The sequence below is a fragment of the Pelmatolapia mariae genome, linkage group LG17 (genome assembly GCF_036321145.2).
Source record: "Pelmatolapia mariae isolate MD_Pm_ZW linkage group LG17, Pm_UMD_F_2, whole genome shotgun sequence".
In the NCBI taxonomy this organism is placed as follows: domain Eukaryota; kingdom Metazoa; phylum Chordata; class Actinopteri; order Cichliformes; family Cichlidae; genus Pelmatolapia; species Pelmatolapia mariae.
In genome coordinates, this window is record NC_086242.1 from 8,334,372 (window position 1) to 8,349,967 (window position 15,596).

The 15,596-nt window shown below is 39.7% G+C and overlaps 1 protein-coding gene across 1 annotated transcript; it reads left to right on the top strand.

Moving 5' to 3' along the window:
- The first annotated feature begins 1,265 nt into the window (after nt 1–1,265).
- Nucleotides 1,266–15,481, top strand: pphln1 (periphilin 1). The gene is made up of 4 exons (XM_063501406.1): nt 1,266–1,908; nt 2,753–2,808; nt 7,283–7,420; nt 14,710–15,481. Exons 1-4 carry the CDS (start codon nt 1,902–1,904, stop codon nt 14,980–14,982), a joined length of 474 nt encoding a protein of 157 aa, XP_063357476.1. The 5' UTR covers nt 1,266–1,901; the 3' UTR covers nt 14,983–15,481.
- The last annotated feature ends 115 nt before the right edge of the window (nt 15,482–15,596 follow it).

Here is a 15,596-nt window from a genome sequence, read left to right on the forward strand (position 1 = left end):
GGTGGCCCGCTCCCCGCACAGCCGCTCTGGCTCCAGCGTCAGCAGCAGAGGATACTCACCAGACAGAGCCAAGAGCCTCCCTTTCCCCTCACAGCAAGGCAAGAGTATGTAGAAATCTTAGTTTCCCCTCCCCTGATGCAGTATGCAGTGCTTTTACTGGCATCACAATATTGATAAGAGTTTAAAACTCCAAAGCAAATTACCATAACATGTGGAGTTAACTTAATAAGTCGGTAACACAGATTAATACAATATAAATTCAATAAAGTGGCACAGCATTAATAAATACTAAAGTAAAAAGGTAATTAGTTCTGGTCTTAACAATCCAGCTGATGGAACAAATTATGTAACAGCACTGCTAAAATGGAGTGGAAAGTGTAGTCACTGCTTCCACTGACAAGTTCTACTCATAAGCCATTTGTTAACTTAACTCAGGAAGAGGACACACAGCCTCTGAGTAAACATTGTTCATTTGGAAAGCTAAATTTTATACTAACTATCCAGAACACAAAAGTAAATAAGGTAATCTGTGAGTGCCTGTAGGCCCTGATTCAAGGTCATGTTTTAAGTTCAGCTCGTAAAATGTGCATTGTTCTGAAATGGATTATATATATTTTTTTCTTCCATCCTTCATTTCTTATTTTACTGTTATTCACTGTCTGTCCATGGCTGTTAACCTGGCTGACCGGCTTTTCAGGTGTGGATGGTCCAGAGGGTCACACGGGTGTTTCTGAGCACCTCTGGGGGGCACTCTTTCCTCAACAGAGTGGACATGACACTTTGGGTCTGTACATTGAGCTATGTAAATAAGCTTAGACTTGGGTGACAGTAAGCTGGGTTGTTGTTCCTTTCTTGCATCCTTGTCATTTTGTGTTCTGTCTTGAGAAGGATGCAGGAACAGAAGACTTCAGGCTTTTTAAATTTCAGTGACTTTAGAGTCGACCCGCCTCTCAAAAAAAAAAAAAGTATTTTACAAAGGAAACTTTTTGACACAGACATTTTTTTCACCCAGGTCTTTTGTAAGTTATATCATGAAAGTAGTTTCTGAATTAGAGTTTAGTACAGACTGCTGTATTGTGATCAATGCCATTTCCACTACCTGTTGCGGAGGTACATTAGCACTTTTCATGGTACCTGCACTTTTATAAAGTAATGTTAAAAATGATTTAAAATGTCAGAGGTGTTCCGATTGAACACATTTTCATCACAGATCATATTTAGTGTTATATTACACTTTAATGACTACAAATACATCTTGTCTGGAAATACGTTTTGATAAGATGACTCTGTGTGGGAACAGTGAATTTTACAGCTTATCTAGAAAGTAGCTGAATAATGTAAGAGCATCATGGATTGCTCTTTGTTTTTTCAGTCCCACCCTCTCACTTGGAATGTTATGGAAAACCAAGTCCACATAATAGATTTCCTGTAAAACCACCAAAAATTATTAAATAACAGTACTGTAAAATGCACAAGTGCTAAAGTATCTCCATGTGCGGTGCATGTTCTTTATTCATTCTTGTCTCTAATCCCTCAAATTCCCCTGTTTCCACCAGTGTTTGTTTTTTCTTTTGGGGGGAGGTTGGTTTTGTTTCTTTTGAGGTCCACTGCCATCTTCAATGCCGGTCATTTTTCTTTTAAATTTCCATTTGATTGGCGCTTTTTCACTCATGAAGTGAGTGCTTAGCAGTTTTCATGGCTAACATGGCAAAATGTTGCCATCTGAATGCATGATTTGAACGAGTTTTAAGAGTAAATATTTTTAGGGAAGCATTAGAGTAGTAGTATGCTCCATAGGTTGCTTTTAGATAAGAAAACCCCATCAATTGTGATGTACTTGGCCGGTGACCTTACGGTTTGGTCTTCCAACAGGGTATGAAGAGACTTATTCTCAGAGCAGGATGATCGGTAAGTACAGTTCAGTATAGCCGATTAGGACTGGATAGACTACGTCTTGTTTGATGAGTTAATAGACAGATTAGCCACTTCTCCTGGATTATATTTCAAACTGTATAGCCATGCATTCCTTTGTTTGTTCAGTGGAAATGAATTAAAAAGTAAGATGAGGTGACATGCAGAGGATTTGTTTCAGATATATTGAAAAGTTACAGTTGTCAAACCTAATCTATTCACAGTCTGCGTAACCTGAGAGAGACAGAGAGGGTTTCTAATGTCTCCAGCAGCCAGCCTTGCTCTCCGTTCTGTCTGCCACTTTGTCAGGCCTCATAAAGATGCCACCAGGTCGTGTGTGCAAGTAGAGGGGAGAGGGTATAGGATGTCTGATGGATATTCCTGAAGCCAAAGCTTCCACTCCGGAGTGTTTTTTGTTTAATTTCTAGGTGCTTGAAGTTTGTTAGTAGAGTTGATTACAAGGCTTTGGACAGCATAGTGTTTTTCTTATAGAAGGAAAGTCAGTAGAGGAAGAAACTCCTCCTCCAATGACTGGAGAGGAGCTGTGCATTCAGCCAATGAGGTTCAGAGCACCGTTGTTTCTTGACTGTTCCAGACCTTCTAGTATAGGTACCTCACTGGATCCTGGAACCAGACTTCCAACACATTTACAAGGCTGCGATCCCCATAAGCAACCCCATACTTACTTTCCAGACCGACTTGCTTGTCTTCTTTCAGTTGAATTTCTGCTTCCCTTGTCGTTTCACCTTTTTCTCATTTCTTATTTTGTTATTCCAAATATCTTTTTTTACTCTAACTTCAGTCTTACTGTTTCTTTTTTGTCACTTTCCAATTTCTATAGACAAAATTCCTGGCCTGTCAAGAGAGGGATCCCCACAGAGTGCAACATCTGTCAAGGTACTGTTTTTCTTGAGGTTTTCATGAAGGATCAAAAACATTAAAGGATTTTTCTAAATTGTGTGTTTTTTTTTTTTTAAATTGTAAGTACAGCAGTGGAGTCTCAGATGTTCTGTGCTTTATTTTGTTTGCATACCATGGTGTCTGCCTATGTCACTGTACAGCAGGATACATCTGGAAGTCCTTAAATTCCATCCTCCTAATAAGTGTTGAATCCTATCAAAGTATGTTAATGGGTTTTAAAGTGGTCCTCATGCAGGGCATAAAAGCCATCGGGCTTCCACTTTGTTTAACTTTGTTGGAAGCGGACTTCAGTTACAAGAATTTGTAATGATACGGGGGAAAGGGCTCAGGTGTCGACAAAAAAAAACAACTTTTTGTGTCAAATGTGGATATTTCTTGATTTTTTTGCTGATAATGTTTTGTTTTGCTGATGTCATCCATCTCCAACTATGCAGAGGAGTGTAAATACAATCAGTTGTGATTAGGCGCAATACATGTGGCTGTGGCCACCCAGAAGTATAGAGGAGAAATCAGTAGCCCGGGTCACAACTTTATCACAAGATCATAACCACAGAGTCATAAGAAGTGCCTGTGTAACTCTGGGATGTATTTACACTGTTTATAACGAACAATAGTTTACTTTTACTTTTAAAGAGCACGTCTAACTGCGTTTGGCAGGCCCTCAGTTTCCTGTTGATGACGCAGGGAATGGGTCTCGTGATTGTGACAAATTAATATGGGGCATCGGGCTCACAGGGAATCGGTATTCAGCAAGATTCAGGTCAACACCTTGTGTGTGTTTGCATGCTCTGGCAACTTAAAAAGGTTTTGCTATTATAGCTGATTGTGTGAGGGTTAAAAATACTTTGTACCAACGTAATTACATTACCTCTTCTAAATGGAGTCTGTGTATGCATGTATGCCAGCAACTGTTTATCTGGATGTCAAAATGATCCCATAATCAAGTTTTTTTTTTTTTTTTTTTTTTGTCAAACCATCTGAATATCACATTGTATACACAAGAGGCCAAATTAAGTACAAGTGGAGGTGTAACTACTTTTATAATCACATGTATTTTGATAGAAATAAATATCTGAATATACAAAATTAGATATTCCCTTCAGCTATTGTGACCAGAATAATTCACAGTATTATTATAGTGAAATATAAATCAATAAGAAAAAAAAACATATGCATTGGTAAAATAGAAACATTTCTTTTTTTAAATATCACAGTTTTAGTCATGGCCCTTAAATATACACAAAATAAAGTAATTGGGTTAAGTGATATATATCCATATCAGATATTTGACACCTCAGCAAGCTCTGCTCTGAAAACCTTTTAACAACAATAATCTTTTCCCTAACATGAAACAGGAAATAATTAAACGATCAAGGACCTGTGCAGTGCACGAAGCTTTTATCACTGGCCTATTTATTATTCAGTCAGCACAGTTAAAAGTTCCACAGTTTTACTGTCTAGACACGCTACAACCATTCAGTTGACTAATGTATGTTATTAGCCTAATGTTCCCGTTTTCTACACACACAAACACAGCTTGAAAGAGTTATTAGGACTAAAAAAGTCAAAATAAAGAGCTTGGCAAACGTTAATACCGTTAACCTTTAGTTATCCAGCTCATATTCGTCCACTTATTTTTCCCCAAGTATGGTGGACTAACTTGCTCACCGTTTTGTTCCTCTCCTCACACCAACAATAGTGCATCTGAAGTGATCTGTTAACCCCTCAGCAGCTCTGGGTCCATCCACCTTTTATGTACAGCTTAAGAAACATGTATGTAGTTTTTACCAAAGGACGTACAGAGTTCAGCTGTTTGGAAGAAAGATGATTTCTTTTATGTTTTGTTATGTTTCAGAATGTTAAGAGTCAGTATTACAGCAGATCTCATCTTGCTGTGACTCTACGTTGTTGCTTTCCTGCCTTCACACATCAAAAAGGGGCCGTGCACAATGTACACAAATGACGCATTTACTTTCTGTGATAAATATTTAGTGATTGCTCAGTCTGAAAAAAAACTAATTTTTATCAGCTTCACTGCTTTGAAAATGACAAACTTAAACTTTATTGCTGACAAGCGTTTATGGCTTGTACATGTGAAGAAGTTAGACATAAATTCACCTTGACATTTAAGTGCCATTTCAAGTGCCGGTCACACTTGATTCAGATGGCAAAGCCAACCATTAGAGGCAAGGAGGGCTCGATTTTTCGTACAAATTCCCAGTGAAGGCGATGTCGTCACGTGGTTGTGTACACATGAAAATAAGCTGAGTAACAAATAACCAGACAATCACCCTCGGGTTTATACACGAGAAATTACAAGATGCAGCATATAAACAAAGTTCTTTCTTCTCCTTCTAATGATCATTTTTGTCAGAACCACCTACCACCACCAAATCAACTGCTGTGATGAGAGTTACTCAGCGCCCCACCCCTCCACACACACATACATGCACACTGGTGCTTCTGCTGCTGTGTTTGATCTAGCCTGTGGTGCATTGTTGTGTGTTCTCGGGGCACAAACCCATAACCTTGGCCAAGATGAAAGGCCTGCGCTGTGCCCCCAGTAAAGCTTTGCACTAATGGTCCTGGTCACTGCCTGCTGTGGGGATTCAACAAACACATAGGCTTTCTGGAGCCATCCCAGACAGGAGACACCAAAGACGGGACCTAAAGAGCACCACCGGCTCTGGCTTCAAGCCAGGGTGGGCAGGGAGGTCATCAGCAGGTTTCATCTCAACACAACAAATTCCTGTTAGATAGAGTGTAATGGTTTACCAGTAAAGGGCACAGATCTGCTGAAGGAAGCAGGAAAAAGTAATACAAATGCTCAAAGCACTGCTATAGAGTGGCATTCAGTCACTGTGATATTTTTAGGAATTCTAGCAGCGTGCATTCAGGAATGGCAGTGTCAGTGGGTTGGCCACTCCACTACTTTAACCTAACAAACAACTGAATATAGGTATGAGAGACTTAGGATGACTGGATGATCAGAGTATGAGCCAGCAGATGAGCATGCTGCAGTGATCAGAAATGTCATAGCTATTGAATTTTGGCCTCTAAAGTTTGATAAGTTTTTTAAAAAGTCACGTGCTGAATAGACTGCGAAGAGCGAGAGCCTGAGGAACTTTGTGATGCTTGCTCAAACTGTAAGCATTTTGAAGAACTAAGCTGTTACATCAGCGTGATGATGTCCAAACTATTACATAGAACAGTATTGAGTCCAGTGCTGTTTCTCCATTTTACAGCCAAGAACAAAATTCAGTTCCACTTCTTTTTCAGAGTTTACCCATTCTGCTGAAACAATAATGTTTTGATTTATTACAGTTAACAGAAGATCTATTTTGAGCCTTATCTTGAGAGCAGAGCACGATTTCCAAGTTAGGCTATGCTTTGCGAGTTGAAATAAAGAGACTCAGACAAGGGATATTTTTCTGCTGAGGTGCAGTAGATGCGATCTTTCATACAAGTCCAAGCATATACATGGGACTTCTCCCAAGCATAGCTTCAGGGAGAGTATTGGAAGGAGGAATAATTGGATGATGCTTTGCACTGTGCTTTTTTTTATTATTATTATTTTAGACCGCACTCGGCTTTGTGATGTACCATCTCCTGTAATTTCTTTCTAGTCATCTAGGGATGAAGTATGACTTAGTTGCCATGGCCTGTTTCCCTTAATGTATGAGTGGACTTTAGTCATGGTTGGGCAGTTCTGCTCCTTGGCCTTCAAACTTTAATAGTATCAGGAAATGAGCAAAAGAAATTGACCACCCATCCAAGTCGGCCTCATTTCTTCCCTTAGATCTCTCTTGTGGCTTTCTCGGTAGTATTTATGGATGCCTTGTTTTCCAATTTGCCCATTAGATGCTTAATCATGGCTTGTCTGGCTGTGATTTCTTTGCTCTGAAGATTCTGTCTTAAACACAGCTAAAATGTGAGTTTTATGGTTTTCCGTGTTATAGATTGGTTCTACTAAACTGCAGGGTTAGTGCTTGGGTAGAAAAGCAACATTAATATTAAGCTACGTTTTGAGTTGTAACAAACATTTTAGACTTTTCTTTTTAGTCTGTCAAAGGCTCTAGCTATATCTTGTGCCTCAGGTATAGATTTCTATACTGCAAATTCTGTGTATATGTTGTTTTTTTTCCACTGAGTCCACTCTGGCCTTTCAGCTTTACTGTATGCCTCATCAACCACATGTCTCCTTCAAAGTTAAAGAGTCAGTAGGTCATGTGGTAGCACAGCATTGACTGTACATCCTTTACAATTCAATGTTGTGTGATTGCTGTAGTAGAGTAGTAGTATGCTTTTTAAAATATTGAATGGTTTTATGATTTCTTGGCATAAATGTTTCATGGCAGTGGTATATACTGTTAGAAATAACCATTCTGCTGCTTTCTTAGTTTTCCTTAAATATCCCTGCAGCTCATACCTTCCTGTTGTTTTCCTTTAGGAGGAAAACCCCCCTCCAGAAGGAGAAAAAGAAGAGCCACTGGTAGCTCCCGTCGTGGAAGAGAGCCAAAAATCTACAGACAATTTTCACGAGCGACGAGCCGTTGCCATCGCAGCCAAAGCTCAGGAGATAGAAAAGGTACTTTTTTTTAATACTTCAAATTTTCACATCATTGCGTTTTTCTGACCCGCCTTTCCACAAGTTCTCTGATTGGGCTGATACAGCATGTTGTCCACTAATCACAGGCCTCATTCTCAAACTAATGCGTATTTTCCTTGGTCATGACAAGTAATTTGCTCTTGATGGCAGGCAAGAACCTTGCATGGCAGCTCTGCCACCAGTTATAGTGTGTGTGTTAATGAGTGAATGTGAAACACATTGTAAAGTACTTTGTAGAAACCTGTGGATAAGTTCAGGCTATTTACAGTTTTCTTGTGCTTCTAGCAAAGAATAAAAGTCAGATTTGGATTTATATCCTATATAGGATTTTAAATTGGTAATCACAATGTATTCCAGGGATGTTTAAACAAATTTGAAGGTGTTCTGTTCTCAGTTGTTCTTTTTGGGAAGGAAAAATCACTGTATGTCCAAACCCTCTCATTAAAAACTGCTAATTTGTCAGACTTTTCTATAAATGTCAACTTTGGCAATGCAGACCACATTCAGTACTCTTGGCACCACATTCCCATGCATATGGTGGCCTTGGGTTCTCTGACTCACATGTGGCATGCTTTACTGGATAGGCACTACTGAAACAGCCACCTATTATGTTCGTAACAGGCAGGAAATTAACTTTGCTGTCTTCCAGTCACAATGCTGAGTACCTACTGCTATCCCCTAAATAATGTCACTGTTGCAGCCACATTTAGAGAAACGGTTAATTATTTGAAAAACGGGAGGCCGGTTTCTGTAGTTGCCAGCATTTTCCTGGTAGCTTCTCTTAATCTTCCATCCTGACTCACTGACTGCATAAACCGCTCATTATACAAAATATCTGCTTAATATCGCACACGGCTCAAGCATGGCCCCCTCGGCGTCTGACTCATCTTTGCAAATGCTCGCACATGAAGCGGTCTGCGCACCGGGGTTTAGAAACATTAGAATGATATACAGGGTACAGGGGACACGTAAATGAAGGCAGCAGCTAAGAACGGCTTATTCGCTGTAAAGAGCCGTGCATAAAATAAACTGAGAGGTCGACCGCTTAACAGAGCTTAAAAACACCCCAGGCTCGAGGTTCCAACTCTGCTCTGTTACCTAATGAAGGCCATTCCTGCACCAGTGAGCACTGCTGGTGGTTTAACTGAGACCATTAAACCTGAGCTAGCTCTGCCCTGGAGCACAGACTGCGCCCTCACATTGAGCTGCAGCACAGAGCCTATAGGCTGTAACAGCATTACTGCTGACGCTGCAGCTTCACGCCTGTTTTATAGCCTGTCTGTGTCTTCTCTCATTTTTTTACAGCAAACTTTATAACGTCTGAGCTATGTGAGCATTATTTCATGTTTCCAAGTATTATGGAAAGTTAGTTTAGAATGATTACAAAGACCCGTGTCAGCAATCTGTAGGTACTTTACTGCCATCATCAGTATTACTCATAATTCTCTGCTATCTTCTAATGTGGTGATTCAAATCTAGGTATACATGTATAATAAACAGTTTGAAATGAAAACGAAGAGGGGATAAAGTATTGCGTTTTCACAGGGATATGAGGTTTCAGTATTTCCTTTCAGGATTTGCGATTCTTAGATAACCATCAGTTTCTATTGACAGCTGCAGCTTTTTGTTTTCCCTGTGCCTTTCTCTGGCTTTTGTGATCTTCAGATCGTCCGTATGTGTAGGTCGTTTGCGATTTGGCAGCTCTTCTCCTCTTCCATGAGAGACTAAACTGTTTATCCCAGAGCTGAGGTCAGAAGATGAGTAATTGAATCAAGATTTTTTTTCTTCTCACATAAAAGAAGGATCATGGACTGAAATAGAAAAGGCTGTATTTTTAAAGCGTCACAGAGAATTGCTTTCACATGATGGTCTTTTACTCTCTGAGGTGGCAGACAAACCGAGCAGTCACTGGAAGCTGTATAAGCACTTGTCTGGTGACCAGTTTTAACGCCCCATTTTGCTCTGACCCACAGCTAAACATACTTAAGCTGTTCTTTCTTTCTTTTTTTGGCTCTGAAATAACAAAGTCACTTTCTCATGTGCTCTTTAAATTAGCAGCAGTATTCCTGTTGGTGTGGGCACTCGTGTTAAGCCATTTGACAAGTGTCAGCCAGATGTTTGGCTTTCTGCACCCAATCTGGTCTAGCCATCTCTTCTGTACACACAGCCACAACTGCACAGAATCCAGAAGCCCCTCAGAAGCTATCCAGGTCATAATCTAAACTTTATTTGCGTGGCTAAGTGAAGCTGGTCTTCTTGACTTATAGTCTGAACCCCCTTTCTGGTTGTCAGAGTTGACTTTGGCCACAGGACAGACTAACCGGTTATAGTGAGTGACAAGGCATGAGAGGCAGTCAAGGGTATTATGTTTTGTTCCTCGTAGACCCAGACTGCTGTACAAAGGGAGTTTTATTTCATTTGTTGAGGGATCTAAATGTATTTGACAGAAAGCCAGACACTTCCAGCCTCTTGAGGGCTTTTTAGGTGCAAAGATGACAGAGCTGGACTGAGGTGCCAACTCTAATGTTTAAAATTTGTTCAGATTCTCTCATTTCTAAAGCCCAGCACGCTCAGGGGCGAGATTTATAAAAAGGATTTGTCCTGCAGGGGTGAACAGCGAGCAAGATGCTCTTTTTCTCAAACAACCCCACCCAAAGTCGAGACGTGCTCCTTTCCTTCCTGGTTGGATAACGGGACGGATTGCAGGAAGAACCTTGTCAGCACATTGTTTAGAAACAGCTCTCCCTGTATTCACAGAAGGTGTAGACCACTCACTGATTGGATCCTTCCTTAGAACGTTTGATAGGTCCACTCTGTTATCAGCTGATGAAAAACCAAAAAGGCCATTGCTCTGTAACTACATTCATTGTGCTGGGGATAGTGGCTGTCGCAGGTCTCCTCTCTATACAGACTGCTTGGGTTATCAGTTGTGTAACATCTTCTGCTCAATTGTTTATTGTGCATGAGGAATGTATAGAAATGCCCAAAGGAGACTGTGTTTTTGAATTTGTTTTGTAGTGTTCCCCACAAATCTCCTGTAAAATGATTTATTGAACATTTCCCATCAGCTGCTTTTGTAAACAAGAGACCTGGATAAGGTTGCATAAGCTGTTTGTACTGTAAATCCCTCATTAGGTTTGTGTATAAAGCTTTAGCAATATCTGAATGGGGTTGGTAGGAAATATGATTTCCCAATGCTGTCCAATTAAAAATGAGTAATTATGTCAGCCTGAAAACACAACAGTTTTTAGAGCCAAGTAAAATCAAAGTTAACCACTGCTCTTTTCTAATTACAGGTATTGGTTTGTTATTACAGGTAATCTGTGTGTTTGAGTTGGCACTGCTCCCGTAGTCAATGTGAAATTAAGCTAATCTAAATTAAGTGAAAGTAATTTAGTTTTTTCCTAGTTTACATCATTACTAAACCGCATGTTAGATCAGGTGTAACAAGCATCTCCTGTAGGCTGTGTTTTACTATTCAAGCAAATGTTAAAACAAGCTGCAAACAAGCTAACGTCTTTCAGCTAGCACACCTTCAATAGGAAAAGATTTATTGAGTAAATGCAAATTTAAGTTATCTGTAACAGTCTTGTGTATATCTGCTCTTGAGACTGTGTTGGGAGACACAGCAAACCTGTCATCCTGGAGGAGTTGGTAATACCTGCAACTAGGGCTGCCACAAACGATTATTTTGATAGTCGACTAGTCACCGATTATTTTTGCAATTAGTTGACTAATCAGGTCATGCATCCATTGGACGTAAAATGTACAGCTTATTGCACCAGCGTGCATCTGCTCTTATATAACTATCATTAGCTTACAGCTTTAAGTGTTTCAGGTATGTGCTAACTAAAAATAAAGACAAGATGATAGTTTATTAAATTTTAATGAAATTTGCAGATTGTTTAGGTGAAGTTTAATAAACTCAGCCGTCTGCTCCTTGCTATCTAAAATGTAACAGGACACCGGAGTATATTCTCCAGCATCTCACACTTCTGATAATCAGTTGTCTGCTTGACGTTTATTCAGCTGTGTAAAAACTATAACTTTAATCTCAGCCAAACCGATTTACTCAGGAACAAATAAAATACTAAAAAAAAGCCAAACAATAACATTTTTAAGTTATCTAAGTGACTTATATATCACTTTTAACCTGAGTAGCGAAAGACGGCGGTGGGTTTGAAAACGATTTGCCGGGAGTCCGGTGTTCTCACGGGCTCTAGTGAGCCTTGCCCCCGGCTAGCTATCGAGCTAGTGGGTAACAGACGTCTCCGAAAACGTCGGAGCGCTTTTGAAAATATGTGGTGTCTTGATAAACTGAGCAGATATTTGAGGTTTACACAGCTACATTCTCGCCTGAAAATATGTTAAACGTTTATTTTGTGACCCAGAAAGAATAATAAGAGTAATATTAAAACTAACTAGCTGCTGCCATTGTTGGAAACTGAGCTGGGCTGCGCTATGAATTCTGGGATAGAGCTACTTCTTCTTCTTCGGGGTTTAACGGCAGCTGGCATCCTTGTACATGCAGTGCTGCCATCTTCTGTTTCAGTCCGTTATTACACTCTTAAATCCTACTACTTATTCCTGCGGCTTTTGTGGTCTTACAAAGCTTCAAACGACGCGTCGACTATTAAATCAGTCGTCGACGATTTTGATAGTCGACGTAATCGTGACTAGTCGACTAATCGTGGCAGCCCTACCTGCAACCACTGTAAGTGCAGGTATCACCTCACCTCATGCTACCCTCCACGTTTAAAACCATTCGTCTTTTGGTGGTTGTCTCATTGTTGCCCCTCTAGTGCACTGCTGGTTAATTTCATTAACACCAAAGTAGCTGACAATGATTAAGAACACCCTCTGCTACTTAACTGACCAGATCAATATCCCAGAAGTCTAAGTGACTTGATGCTATACTGATTAAAAAGTGCTCCTTTAATTTGTATTACACCTCCGTTATTTGTCTTCTGCTGACTGTTCAGCAGAAATGTTTCATTTTTCCTCCCATTTGTGCTCAAAGCATTGTCAGCAAGGGTTTGCAAAAACTCTCATAGTGAAATCAAACTTGGTGGAATAGTACAAAAATAAAAACAGGCAAACTGGTTTGGCTCCAGTTTTCTTTCTTAAAAATTACTGATAATGATAGATAGTGCACTCACAGTGTCCTAGTTTAATGCATACTTTGGAAAGTTCCCATCTGTTGGAGAACAAGGACAATAACTGTGTTTGACAGGCGATCTCTATTTGTGAGCTTTTCTCCAAGCACACTTTCTGTTCTAGTGAAAAATCTATAAATAAGCCAGCGAGTTAGAAAGCCCCGCAGCACAGAAGCCACCGTTGGTATCTGGTGAATGAAACTCTCCCTTCCTCCCTGGCCTAATTTTACACACACAGGCGTGTGGGCATATGTATAAACACACATGTCCACTCATAACCCTTGTCACTGTACATCTCCTTGTATGAGACTGGCACGTACAGTTGAAGCTTGATATAATAGGCAGCTGTATCTGTAGTTAGTCATGGAAGAGAGTTACATACAAATATATATGTAAAAAAGTATTTGAGTATACTGGCAAAAAATAGACCAACATATCATTTTGAGTCTGGAAAAACAACAAAATAAAATAAGCCAAGGAGATGAAAACAAATAGGAACCTAACAATTATTTCACTTGAACAGATTGTCTTGGTTATTGTCTTTTTTTCTTCCCTCCTATACTTATACTTAATGTCCCATACACCACATAATATCTAGCAAAGTTTATGTGGTCGTTAGATTTCAACCTACCCCAACAAACTGTTGAATCAGCTCTCTCCCCCTGTGTTTTTAACCATGGGTGTCAAACATAAGGCCTAGGGGACAGAACCAGCTGAGCAAGACTCCAATCTGGCCCACACATAGCCAAAATTGCCAAAGTATTAGACTTTTAAATGTATTTTTTAAATGTATTTTCATTGGTTTTAAAGATTTGGCTGCTGATAATGACCTCCCCCATGGTCATTCATACTACACCAGGGTAAATAAGTAAAAGATAAACAATGCAACAACAAAAAAGTTCCAGTTTTTCCACTATCTACTACAGAACCTTCATTTTTTACAATGGGTTCACGTTAAATAAAAGGCATTTTATGTAAATTAACAAAATGTTTCTGTTTTAAAATTACAGGACAGTCTTGGCAATGAGCTACTAGAAGTTTGTAATTTTATAGCCCAAAAGGTCATCCTAACAGATGTATTATATTTAATACAGTAGCATTTCTTTATCATGCAAGTCATGATGTTGAGATAGCACTTCTTTTTCTTATGTCAGGGATTAAATGTGTAATTGGCCCACTTAAGATCAAAGGCTGTAAGTAGCGGTCGAAGTTTAAGCTTTCGACTGTCATGAAGTAGTGTGGTAGAGATTAAAGAGCCACATCGAGTTTGTCAGAGGTTGTAGTTATTTTGGCAAAAGTGTAGACAAAGTGGTCATTTAGAAAGGGTATTTGTGTGTGATTTTTAAAATGCATCTTACGTCTCAACTGTATGTATGTCCAAAAACTCAAGAAAATAAGAAATAAAAGCTGCCCTTGTGTTCCTGAATATTTGTGAGAGTGGGAATTCACGACACGCCGTGTTATTTTCCCTCCCTTACAAAATGTAAAATGGGCCCATAAATATTATCTTCAGTTGAGCGGAATGATATTTTCCCCTTCATTCTCAGCTCATTTAAAGGATCATGACTTAAAAGCAAATCTCTGTTTTGGTATTTTGCAAATCAAACCACTCTGTGTGGAAGCACAAGCTCCCTCCATTGTTTTGAGACATTATAGGCTCAGTGTGAAGTGGCGGCTCCCAAACTAGATTCCAGCACCTCCTCTTTGTCCCTCTAACACCTGTTACAAGCCTCCGAGCTACCACTGAAGTGCAGTTTTTACTGCGTCTTTGGGCTACCCTGTCCCATATCAAGTGCCCCTATTAAACTTGAGAGGAAGAGTGTTAATCTTTTGGCTCTGTATGAGGTGTGTTAGCACCAGAGTGATCAGCTTAGGCACAGTGACGCTGGAGTATTTACACCTAGGCGACAGGTAGAGCAGGAAGGAAACAACTCCCCATCCCCTCAATTAAGAGCTTTTCTCTCAAAGCTGTGCCTGGTAACACTTAACATAGCTAAATCTACACTGAAAAAGGGTGGAAATGTCTGCTGAGTGGTTTTTGAAGGTAAAGTTTTCCTCTTGTTTGTCTCTTAGTATTATTTTATTTTATTTCATCTTTTTTCACTCGACCAGGTGTATCGTCAGGACTGCGAGACGTTCGGAATGGTGGTGAAGATGCTGGTGGCTAAAGATCCCAACTTGGAGAAGCAGCTGCAGGTTCCCCTCCGAGAAAACCTCGGGGAGATCCGTGAACGTTGCCTAGAGGACCTCAAACACTTCATCAGCGAGCTGGACGACGTCATCCGGCAGCCTGAAACTTCCACCTGTGACTCAACCAATCCCTCTACATCCCAGTCAGGTCATAAACTTTCAAAGACAGCAGTCAATCACAGCTCATCTTACTGACGCATCAGCCCGACGTGCTGCATTAATGTGAGACAGAGGAGGAAGGCTTGACGGTTTGAAGTCCGGATTGTTCAGCAGCTCAAACCGAAACCATGGAGGTAAGCATGGAGGTCGCCATGGAGAGAGGATATCCTTTGCAGGAATGACCAGTGTTATTTTTGAACGGACCATTTTTACCTTCAAGTTTTCTGTGGGAATTTATCAATCATAAAGAAAATGTTCTGTTAAGTTTTGTCAAAAGAAACACGTTCTTTATTTAAAATTATTCTCGTCTCGCATTGTGAAAATGGTTAACAAGGGGTTTATTATTTAATCTTCTTTTTGATGAGAATATTTTGTGGAGAGCAGAGATTCAGTTCTCCAGCATGTTTTTGTAGTATTTTCAGCTATGTAAATTTTTCTTTTGTAGCAGATATTTGACTTGGTGCTGCTAAATTTACAACAGGTTAACATACTTGTATAAATTTGTACTGTAAAAAAAAAAAAACAGTTAAATTCACTTTCTTTGTCTTGTCTTATTTTGCATTTGAGTCCTATTCTACATTCATCCAACAAACTAGATTTTTTTTTTCATAATCCTTTTACAAAGGTTTCATACCCACAGAAAAATATCC

Excerpts from the sequence above, each read along its gene's own strand:
- pphln1 (XM_063501406.1), top strand. Across the intron at positions 2,809-7,282 it reads AGAGTGCAACATCTGTCAAG|GAGGAAAACCCCCCTCCAGA; the intron begins GTACTGTTTTTC and ends GTTTTCCTTTAG. Across the intron at positions 7,421-14,709 it reads AAGCTCAGGAGATAGAAAAG|GTGTATCGTCAGGACTGCGA; the intron begins GTACTTTTTTTT and ends TCACTCGACCAG.